The sequence below is a fragment of the Prosopis cineraria genome, unplaced genomic scaffold (genome assembly GCF_029017545.1).
Source record: "Prosopis cineraria cultivar Desert tree isolate PC_DT_omini unplaced genomic scaffold, ASM2901754v1 PC4, whole genome shotgun sequence".
Taxonomy (NCBI): Eukaryota; Viridiplantae; Streptophyta; class Magnoliopsida; order Fabales; family Fabaceae; genus Prosopis; species Prosopis cineraria.
Window position 1 is genome coordinate 11,630,887 of NW_026555335.1, and position 11,912 is coordinate 11,642,798.

An 11,912-nucleotide genomic window follows, 5' to 3' on the forward strand; every position below is an offset into this window, starting at 1 on the left:
AAATGTCAGTCTTCTTAAGTATTCGACGTCGTTTTGAGACAGATCAAGCCAGGTTGTGTGTGCGTGTGTGGGGGGAGGGGGGAAGTTGTGAGGGCTATTTAGACTTAGTAGCATTTACTCGATCAAAAATTTTAAATTTTTGTTATGTCGCCAATACATATCAACATGGGCAAGAATTTAACTGCAGAAGAATAATATTTTATTTGGGTGCAATATGCGTGGAGAAACACCCAAAGTCACAAAATAACAACTCTCTAAACACTGCAAAGTGTGGCATGTGGTGTATAAATATAAATTAAAAAAACATAATAATAGGTTCGTCTACTTCAATTGTATTTTATTCTTAGTCTTTAAAATTTTATTTCATTAATTCTAGTCCTTTTAGTTTAATCAATCAACAATATTAATTTCTATAATTTAAAAAATGTACATAAAAATTGTGAGATAGCATTGATGAAGCTTATTTCATTATGATTGCACTAACATATTTGCTGACTTGATAAAAAGATGCTGATGACATAAAAATAAATCGACTAACATAATTAAAAATGAAAGGTAAATGGGTAAAAAAAATACTTTTTTATATTTGGCTTAAATAAAATATAGCAAACGAAGGCAAAATTAAGTACACGTCAGTAAAGAGGTTAGCAAAATTAATTATGGTTAGCTCATGATCTTTACAGTTCCTCCGTATAAAAATATAAGACATTTTTAACCAAATCTCATACCTAATAAAATAATTATTTACTTTCAAACTAACCCTATCTTTTTATATTTGTCCTTATTAAACACCCTATAATAAATATCAAGTCATTATCAATAGTGGTACTTTAAAAAAAAGATAATAATTACACCTTAAAGACTAAAAATGTCTTACATATTTGAATAGAAGGAGTATGTATTTTTAAAACTATAGGGACTAACATTACATATCAAACTAAAAAGATTGAAAATAACAAAATAAAATTATAGGAATTAAATATAAAATGCAATCAAAATACAATTACCTATTGTTATATTTTTTTCCCAATAAATTACACTCAAAATCTTATAATGTATTGTTTTTTTATGGGAATTGTGCATTACTTTGTTGTGGATGTGGTGTAAGAAATGGATTTTTGAAACCCAAAAACAAAAAAAAAAACATGGTCAAAGTAATTTACTTGATGTTGATGGCCAATATGACTTGGGGGCCAAGTAAAATTCGGCTCCAAGTGTACCTGTTATTTGGTGTTCGGCTGTACGAAAGCCCCCCAGTCACATACATGTATGTGCATGTATAATTAAATTTATTCATAACAAAATAAAATTATAATTATAAATAGTGTAATTTATTTATAACATTTTTGTACAATACACCTAATTCGAATCAATAATCAACAAGTATATTATAAAATTTATAATAAGAAAAAAATTAACTTATAATAAAATCTCTTATTAGGCGCATAATTCACAAAACACATTTTTCGTGTGACTAATTTTTCAAACCACATGTCTTGAAGCAACAAAAGTTATCTATTATTCCATAAAATATAAGAATAAACTTGCTCAATTTTTTTACCAGCAAAAGATATAATAAGCTTTCTCAATTGAAAGGAACAAAAACGAAAAGAGAAATAAAAAATTCAATCAATATATAAAAAAGTGTTTGTTCACCAGTTCATTTTTTCATCCTGCCATTTATTGCCCATTAGTTTTAACTTTTTATGTTATAATTGATGCAATTCACCTCAAATTTTATACCATACAAGAAATAAAACTTCAAAAAATTTACATATTTTATAAAATCAAGAATCATCAATACTAACATATTAATACAATAGTAATAATAATAATAAGTCTTATCCTATTAAATGGAATCGATTATGATATCATTATACTTTACTCCCTCTGGTCCTTTTTATGAGGCAAAGAGAGAAGAATTTTTTTATTCTATTTATAAGTCACGTCATTAAATTTTCATCACAAATTTTTTCTCTTATCCTCTGTTGAATGTTAGAGAGAGAAAATTGTTATTGAAATATGTATATTTAATAGAGGTAAAATTAAAAATTTATTAAATTTTAAAATAAAGCTAATGAGTTTTAAAATTTTTCCTAATACTGATAAAATATATTGAAATAAAATATATTAAAAGTAACTTATAAATAAAGATCAAAAGAATATCATTTGCAATACTAATATATTAATACAAAATTTATAAAAAGTCACGTCATTCACCAATCATATATAATAGAATTCACCTTAAACTACATGCAAGCACATGCCCAAAGTTCACATCCTCATCAATACCTATAATATAAAATATTATTCATATGTTACAACTGCGATTCCTCTTGACGTGTGTAAGATCTTTTTTTCTCTGAATTTCTGTACCCATTGTATGGGCATCTAATGCAACTTTGCTTTTATTTCATCAACATTTCTCCGTATATTTTTTTTCTTTATTTTAGCCCATAGTATTTCTTGGCATATTTCGTTGAAGTTTAAATGTTAATAAGTAAGACATTCTTCCAAAAATTTTCAAGTTATTATCTTTTTTGTGTTTTGTATAAGGAAAAAATTCCAGTGAGTTCTAAAAAGTAAAAACTGGCTTCGCATATAAGGTAAACTGCAATAGAGAAGTTGTAAGACAAGCAAAGACAAATGTTTAGATAGAAAGTTACATTCTATATTCATTTATCCAAAATATTTTTCAATTATAATCTCCATCTTTTAAGAATTGCTTTTGTAGTCCGGTTTTATTTTCTCTCCATCATGTTCTTTCACTGAGGAAGAACAAATAACAGCCAAGCATGAATTAAAAATCTAGATTTTATCAAAAGATCAGTTGTATTTATGGTCTGTCTGGTTTCAAATAGTGATGCTGGCCCTCTTCCCTGCCATTGCAGAGTTTGTTTAAAAAGGCATAACTCAGCAAATTTACAACATTCTCCATCTACAATTATGCATCGCATATGTTTAAGACTCTACTTAAACAACTAATTCTCAAGTCAACAATGCTGCTGCATTCTCATTTAACCAGGGGAATGAGGAAGTACTCTGCATAAAATAACTGCAATAATAAAAACATCATCAGAAACAGTACTTTCATGAAGAGGGATGGATCACCATAGAAAGAAAAATAAAACAAAAAGAATATACTATGTATTCTGTCAAGTGTCATGATCTTGAGTCACTCTCACACGCCGATTAGCACATTCATGAGCCTCCCAGTAAACATGACACATTACTTCATATATAAAGATATGGAATAGAGATCAAAGGACCATAGCAAAATTCTGACAGATATACGGACAGACTAGAAAGCAGATAAACTGGCAAGTATGATTCTTAGACAGGCCTCATTTAAAAAAAAGGCAGACAAATCAACTCAATAAAGGAATAAGCATGTGATAAGCATATCTCATTAAAAGATGTGCTGTTTTATCCATATGGTTGATTTGGTCGATTTATCTTTTGCAGGCCAAAACTACTTTGAGATCTTTTCAGCTACAATAAGCCATGTTGAATCACTTTGCACTTCTTGGACACAACTGAATTTTACTACAAAAAAACATCATCAGCTTGCTGATCAATAGCTTTCCAGCTAATGAATAATTCTCTCTTTCAATGTGGAGCAATACTAGTGAGAAAAGTGAAACAGATGATCTTGAACTTGTAAAGAGAGTTAGAGGAAGACTAAAAAGAACAGTTATGAAAATTGTTGAATGAGACATCTCAGTTAACAATATTTTTAAAAGCTTGTTTAATGATAGAGCACAGTGGTGTCATGCAATCCATGTAGTCGACCTCACCTAATGAGATAAGGTTTGTTGTTGTTGGAGCAGATTCTTGTGATTCACAAGTGAGGGTTTAACATAACCCCATCCAATCAGGGGGTGTGATCTGAATGAATCGGATTTTTTGAAATCATCTGCCTCCAAAGTTTTGTGAAGTCTTTCACATGCCGGGATTTGTCTTATAGAAAAATGTGAAAGACTTTAAAGAACTTTGGAGACAACTTAAGATGACACAGATTCGTGATCCCTAAACCGCACCCATTTCAAGAGAAGTATATGTACCATTAAATCAAAAGGTTCCACTAAAGTGGGAGTAAGACAAAATATATGCGCTGGAAGTTCGATAAGAGGCAAGTTAGTAGTAATTTGGAGGTTAAAAAAAGATCAAATCGTACCACAAGTGACAAAGTTCAAATATTTGGGATCAGTTACACAAAATAATGGTGAAATTGATGAAGAAGTTACATATAGAATACAAGCTAGGTGGTGCAAATAGAGAAAGGTTACATGAGTTATTTGTGAGTTGGAAAGTATCTAATAAGTTTAAAGTGAAGTTTTATCAAACTGTTATAAGATCGGTAATGCTACATAGTAATGAATGTTTGGTTTTAAAGAGAGAACAATAATATAAAGTTGGGGTAACAAAGATGAGAATATTGATATGGACATGTAAGTAGTACTGAAGAAAAAATGGTAAAAATTCAGTTAAGGTGGTTCAGATATGTACAAAGGAGAACATAGGAGGCACCAAGAAGGGAGGGGTAGAGGGGCAGAAGAAGACAAAAACAAACACTCAATGAAGTTATTGAATGAAGCCTTTTAGTTAAACAATATATTTATAGATTAGGCTGCTAATAGAACACAATGGCATCATGCAATCCATATAGCTAACTCCACTTAATAAGATAAGGCTTGTTGTTGTATAGATACAGCTGAGCCATCAGAATTGGTGACCAGTTCAAGAATTGAGTTGATCCCTTTTAGCTCCATATAACATGCAATAAACCACGACCACAGTTACAACCATGATCTAAGTAAATTTCACTCACTACTTTGCTTACAATATGTAAATTAACTTCTAGTAAAAATGAATTCTACTTGAGCACAGTGTACTTTATCTTCTGTTTGGCATACATAAATTTGGAACTCATTTGTAACTGAACAGCCACATAATAGATACTTCTAAAAAATCATTTTATGGTATAAAGTGGAAAATTGCTATTACTTGCACCACCAAATATTCAAAACCAACATGTATTAAGGGATTTGCAAACAAAAAGGAAATTTCACCTTCCAGATAAACATATAGAAGGATGTTATGGCAGCTTTGCTCTTGAGATCCAAGGATTTGGCTTGATACCAGAGGATTGAAGCAAGGATGGCATGCCCAAGACCCTAACCCATTGGAAGTAAATTTCAAGCTTTGGTGAAATGTTCAATCTAGGCCGTACTTGAAAGTTATTAATTGGTATAAAGATGTAAATAACAATTCGTATATTTATTGAGAATCCTAAGCTTTCTCCAATCTTGAGAATTAATGCCTCCTAGCCTTGGAAGACTCATTTTGCAGTTGACAATAAAATCAATATTGTATATGGAACACATTTGCTTTCTCATGGAGATATTTCCAGACTTCGCAATATAAATCTTCCACAGTAAAAGCTTCCTAAGATGACATAAATTCGGTCTGTTCCTTCAGTGAAACTTTTCCTTGGTCTGTGTAGGTGTTGGAGGTTTTTTTTATTAAAAGGAAAGAGGGTTAACAAGAGAAGGTTTTATCAAGGGGAAGAACAGAGAGAGGAAGGGGAGGAAGGGAGAATTACAAATAAGAGGGAACCAACCAAAAAAACACAAAACGCAAGCGAAAAGAGATTTTTTTAAAATAAATACAGGAAGAATGGCAAATAAGGACCTTGTAAAAACATGAATGTCAAATTAGGATTTTTTAACATTGACATTTTCAAATTTCAGTACTCCTTCTACTATATTTTAATACTGAATAATTTGGCATTAATGTTCTTACAAAGTCCTTACTTGTCATTCTCCCTTATAAAGCTTGAAAAGGAAAAGCTAGTGCAAGCATAATATCTCCTATAGAGCAAGTGATAAACATTACAAGAATGAATCCCTTGCAAATCATTTTTCCAAGAAAAAAAAATTAAAACCCTACTTTACAATAATAATTTATCAAAACCCTACTTCTAATACCCCTGAGACAAAAATATGACAACCACTTTACCGTAATAATTTTGCTCCAAAGACAAGGAGATGCAGCTCCCACCAAGAGGGCAACTCCATAAGCCATTTCAAGAAGTGAGACACAAATCCAGAATACCTGGCAAAAATTAAATGGAGAATATCAGGGAATGCAAGCTGGAACAACCGAGTCCAACAAGATGTTGCATTTTAGGCACATACCCGCTTTTGACCCAAACGTACTGAAAACGATTGGATGCCAAATACTTTATCTCCTTCAATGTCTGGTATATCCTATATTAAACTCAGTGCAGCGTTAAACATTACATGCACATCTTCAATCAAAAGTTTGATGATGAGAAGGAATGAATAGCTTAGGAAGTAAAGAGCTTTTACCTTGAATAACGCTATAACTACAGAGAAGAAACTCATGAATCCAGTTGCAAAAACCAGTGGTCTTGAAAATAGAGCTGGCCTCTTGAAGACATGAGTCTAGACATTTTTAAATGTATTAGTGACTCTTAAAAAGATTATTTTGATTCAAAGCTTAAGTTGTTAATGGAAAACTTGAATAGTTTTAATACAATTTTTAATGCTCTGTCACACATAAGTCCTTTGGACTTGAGGTGTTGACAAAGTGTATGTCATTATATCTTTGTGCAGGGTGTTGACAAAGTGTACGCCATTATATCTTTGTGCAGAAACTTGAATTTGAGCAAGAGAACAAGAAGTAGCAAGGATCGAACTTTAAATCATTTGGTTACAGAGGCTTTAATAGCATGTGAAATACTACTTCAGTTTAAAAGCTTATTTCATTAAATAAAATCCCATAATAGTTTTATGAATATATATTATAGTTTATCACCAGATGGTTGGGCCTAAAATCAGTTTGTTCCCAGGTGATTTAAACTGTGTCAATGAACATCACTATGATTTGGTCAATTACTGTTTAATAACCCTATGATAATTTACACCTTAAATTTAACAAAAGTATTGTGAATTTTAAAGTGATTAACATTGTCATAATCAAATGGATTTTCCATTTGTATGTTGAATATTTTCAAGGTACTTTGAGGCTATTATTGAAATTAAGTGTGATTTCAAAACGTCATCTTATTGTCAATAACGACTTTAAAGGACTACAAATTTGATTAAGATATGAGTAATACAAAGCTTTCAACAATGAAATTATTGATCATCTTTATTTTCACATGACTATTTTATAAGTGGTAACTGAGAGGGCGGGGGGGGGGGGGGGATCAGAGATCTTGGGTCCAACCACAGAGTAAACTGCAATTCACCCTAGTTGTAGGTAATACTTTGACAGTAACCAAAGGACCTCATACTTCTTCTCGGAAAAGGTGGACTCGCTAGATTGGAAGTATAGACTTCAGACATACCAATGAGACCATGTTAATAATACCACTTTTGTTAACTTTGGACACCCTACTATATTTCTTTTCAGGTTTCTTCTTTACTCTAGATATGTAAAAGGATAATTACAGAATCTCACCATACCTGGGGCGAGCAGATGGTGAAAGAGGATCAGTTTATATGGGATTATGAATATAATCAAGCACGCTCACAAGAGCTTGGGATGATGATGATGATTATTATTGTTAATGATTTGGGAAGTAAGGTTTTTTGTAGCTATCAAAAAAAGCCAAAGCATTCATATTAACAAGTATTTGTCTTTGAAGTGCAGGATCAGGTGAGACAACCTGTATGTGGAGGAAAAATGCAAGTTGAACAATTACTGCCCGAACAGCCAGGATGCACATTGCTGCAATCACCGCAAACCTCTTCCATCTCAACATAGGCAACTGAAAGTTTCCAAGAGCTATTAAGTCAAGACCGTTGCAATCAACAACATCAAATATAACTTATAAAATAAGCATCACAATAACGCATTTGTCTGCCTACAGATTTTTAAATGAGTTGACCAAAAACAATAGAATTACTTGTCATTTATTACATCCCAGTCCTGCATTATATAAAATAGAGTTGTCACATAATTCTAACTCATATTCCACCTCAAACTCTCAGATTTTCTGTCAAAAGAAAAAAAAAACGGAAAATGATTATAGTTAAAAGAAAACATGAACTTTGGAGGAAAATGCACTGGATTCAACTCTGATCAAATACATAAAAATTAAAAACATTCTAACATGATTAGTCCCCAAGTAACAACAGAACATAAAAAATCAAACAATGTTAACGAACTCACATTGATTGAATAAGCAGTCCCTAAAACAAAACTGATGAAAAGAGCCCAGAACAAAGGCCATGAACCTACAATCCACCCAAGCCAGAAACTCTGAAAATAATAAATTACAAGCCAGTTACCAGTTAGCTAATTAAGCAAAGCCAGAACAGTATATTCAGAAAAAGGCAAAAAGCATTAGAGAGGCCAAAAGATGCAAGATTTTAAAGAAATCATATCAAATAATCAAAAAAGAATTTCAACATAAGAGAAGAAAAAAGGGCTAAAGAGCAAGGTCATAAACATCAGGATAAAGACATAAAAATCATAGAGCTGATTCATTGAACAAAGAAAACAGATCAGAAATTACCCCTAACATGCAGGACATCAGGCATCAGACATAATGAGCAACAGGTCATATTTATCATATTGAAAATTTGGTTCCATTTTCCAAAGTAGAGCAAATATTAAGGATAGATACCAGACAAATATGCAAGGAAAATATTTCTTAAAAAATTATTACCTGACCAGGAACAAAGATAATTGTTCATTAAACCTAAAATTAGTTTCCACAAATAAGGAGGATGATAAATCAGGGCAAATAAAGTGCACTCCAGTAGCAAAAAAGAACAATTCTATATCTGGTACCAGAACTGAAAAAGATGCAACAATCGCAACACCAGTCACAAAGGAATACTCCCCAGACGCTAATGGAAGATATGGCTTGTTAATCTACGATAAACATATACAAGTCAGTAAACTTTTTAAGTCCCAAAATGAAAATTCCCACTCTCCAAATTATTTCTATTAGTAACTTTCAAACCTTGTCTATTTCAACATCAGATAACTGATTTAACCCAACAATGTAAATATTCATAAAGAGGGCAGCCACCACAGCCTGGAACATAAAAACTAAATGTGTTAATTGAGTTACGTAAAATAGCAATTCATCGTCTAAGTAAATCAACTCATCAGTTGCCTTGCCTGCAATACACCAGTGAAAAACAGTGGAGATAAATCTGATAACTTCTCGACTGCAAGGAGGGATACAGAGAGTATGCTTAATGCCTGTTCAAACACAAAAGTGAGCGCCTTCCAAACATTCAGCAGAGCAACTTTGCCACTAAATTACAAAGTAGGCTCATATAATTGAATTGGATTAATCAAATATATAAAGTTTATATGTTTCCGAAAGAGTATTCAAAAAATTTCAACTTAACTGTGCCAATAACTGTGTGTGGCCGGGAGAACCTGTAAAAAGCATCTAAGGCTCTTGTGACAGAGTGCCAAATGTTTTTTGGATCATAAGCTCCCGGTTCAGATTCAAAAGATTGTTCAGAGGCTGCATTCACGATATATTTTCTGGCACTTTTTGGACATGTATATCCTCTTCCCATGCCTTTGTTATTATTCTGAAAGAACCTTGTGATCTGAATATCATTTTGGACCTTCCAAGCATTTTGCCATGAAGCTGTTCTAAGATAAGAACCTAGAGTACCGGTTATTATTTGTCAGAACAGAGAACCGGTGTCCTTTGAAGAACTAAATATAGAAATTATTTCTCAATTTAAAGTGATTTCTAAACTTTTGGCAAGGCCACAATTTTACAATTCCACAAAGACATGTAGTTATTAATAAGACTATAAGAGAATCAATTACTGCAATCGATTGATTGAGTTCATAAAATTCTTCAGTGCATTCTATATAAAGTCACACACAAAAAAAAGAATGATGCACCATAAGTTAATTATAAAATCTCCAGCCAAAGTTCAGGTGAACTAAGAGGAGGAGTTATTATCTTTTTCTCAATTTCTTGTTATTGCAATGATTGGGTTGGGGGGGGGGGGATTTTATGCTGATGCTAATGGGTGAAGTGTAATTTGAGCACCGTAACAGGGAAGCTTTATTATAAAATCCATTGTATAAAATGATGAGGTTTATATTAAGATCAACCCTTAATATTCAAAAATTTGAAGTATACAGTTTAATTTTTTGGAAGCAACAGACCATCATTTTCCATATAACTCAAGCAAACTTGAGTTTGCAAGATACCGCTGCAGAACTGGCGTCCCTCAATGTACAGTCACGCAGCAACCATGCTTCCAGTGATGAGGAATTTTCAACCTTTCGAATGAGTCCTACTTATATTCCTTTTATTTTATTATGACTTCAAACGTTTTATACATTTAATTGCGTCACACCATTGTCATTATTCCCAATGCTTTGTACGGACTAAGCATCTATTATTTCCCCAGAACATGTAGAAATTCCCTTTTGAGTAAGGGTAGAAAGGTATAATTAATCGCAATGTAAAAGGGATTAGGAGTAGAAATAGAACAATAAAATTAACAAAACTTTGAAAGTCTAATGAAAATGGGAGAAAAGGGAGCAAAGGGATTGAATCAGAAAGAGATAAACAGAAACAGGCAGTCAATTTTCTCCCCCTCCCTCTCCTCCTACCATTTACACTAAAATGTCAAACAGATTGATAAATAAATCCTATTTACTCCGCGGACTCACAGATAATGTAGAAAGCAAGATACTCTACTCCTTATAAAGCAGAATGCAACAAAAAGAGGAACGATATATAAGCATACTTGCATAGCAGCCCTTGGTGTAACTTCTACTCCTCCAGCTATTTCTACCTGTCAAGGAATGCCTGAATTAGTACGTAAACGCCGAAAAAAGGTATCAAAATTATAATAATCTTGGTCATCAGATACATGCTGAACAATAACCATGAAATGATAAATCAGTACTCTTAGAAGTTCCAGCGACCATCGTCCAAATTCAAAATACCCAGATGGGTTTTTCCATCAATAAGGTTCAGGGCCTCATCAATTTGAACGCGGAACCAGAAACTGGTATTATTCATGAAAAGCAGAGATACCTGAGGTCATCACAGAAGCTTTAGGAAAAGACCCAAGGAGCAACGAATCCATCAAGTCGATTTTTCTTCAGTCTGTGAAGGGACCAGACCGGAGCTTCAGTTATTGTTACTGCAGCTAGCTGCAAAGCTTATATCATGTAACGCATTGACCTCCACATCCCTTTCGCCATTTGAATGCACACACACACAGTCATTCTCTGGTTGGAATAATCATGGCACGATCCTTGCAAAGAGGACAAAATTCGTCGTGGGAGGGTCCATGACGATTGTGTGCTCCCTCTCACTTCAACTGACGTGCCCTGCTCAGTCCGGCCACGTGCGAAAACCGTGACAACTTTCCCTCCAGCCGAAAATGTGGCTCCTGAAATGCAATGAAAAGAAAATTTTTCTGTCTATTTTATTGGTCAAACAAAAAAGAGAAAGAAAAAAAAAAATTCAGTCCGTGGTCCACCATGACTACTATCATCAGTGTCAATATCAATGTATGTAAAATTGGAAAAATATTATAGCAAGTAGTGATCTAGGGACCGGGAGTGTCAAAGTCTCCGTCAGCTGCATCACATCACATTCATAAATTTTTTCCAACCAATGTAATAAGTATATTATTGTAAATTATAAAATTTATGTATAAGCCATCAATTATACATGTAGTTTTATGTGATAAAAAAATTTTATTTATTTAAATCTACTAGGTCAAATTCTTTAAGTAAATATTGGCATATATATAATTTTTATTTTCAATTATAGTTTCTGAAATTTCTGAAATTTTACCCATAGGAATTCTGAATATTAAAAAATCATGTGCTAAGATTTAATAGGAAAATTGGACATAGTAGATATA

The 11,912-nt window shown here is 32.6% G+C and overlaps 1 protein-coding gene across 3 annotated transcripts; it reads right to left on the reverse strand.

The window, feature by feature from the left end:
* Positions 1-2,796: 2,796 nt before the first annotated feature.
* LOC129308701 (homogentisate phytyltransferase 1, chloroplastic) lies at positions 2,797-11,428 on the reverse strand. Of its 3 annotated transcripts, none has more exons than XM_054950020.1 (13): positions 11,072-11,428; positions 10,779-10,826; positions 9,402-9,670; positions 9,166-9,249; positions 9,005-9,079; positions 8,830-8,913; positions 8,206-8,295; positions 7,700-7,801; positions 6,375-6,470; positions 6,201-6,262; positions 6,022-6,117; positions 5,073-5,177; positions 2,797-3,055 (listed from the first exon to the last, which is right to left on the reverse strand). In XM_054950020.1, exons 1-12 carry the CDS (start codon positions 11,121-11,123, stop codon positions 5,099-5,101), a joined length of 1,137 nt encoding a protein of 378 aa, XP_054805995.1. In that variant the 5' UTR covers positions 11,124-11,428; the 3' UTR covers positions 2,797-3,055; positions 5,073-5,098. The 3 variants fall into 3 exon arrangements, with proteins under 3 accessions (XP_054805995.1, XP_054805994.1, XP_054805996.1); XM_054950019.1 differs by having other exon boundaries at positions 6,201-6,272; positions 11,072-11,426; XM_054950021.1 differs by lacking the exon at positions 8,830-8,913 and having other exon boundaries at positions 6,201-6,272; positions 11,072-11,427.
* Between the last annotated feature and the right edge of the window lie 484 nt (positions 11,429-11,912).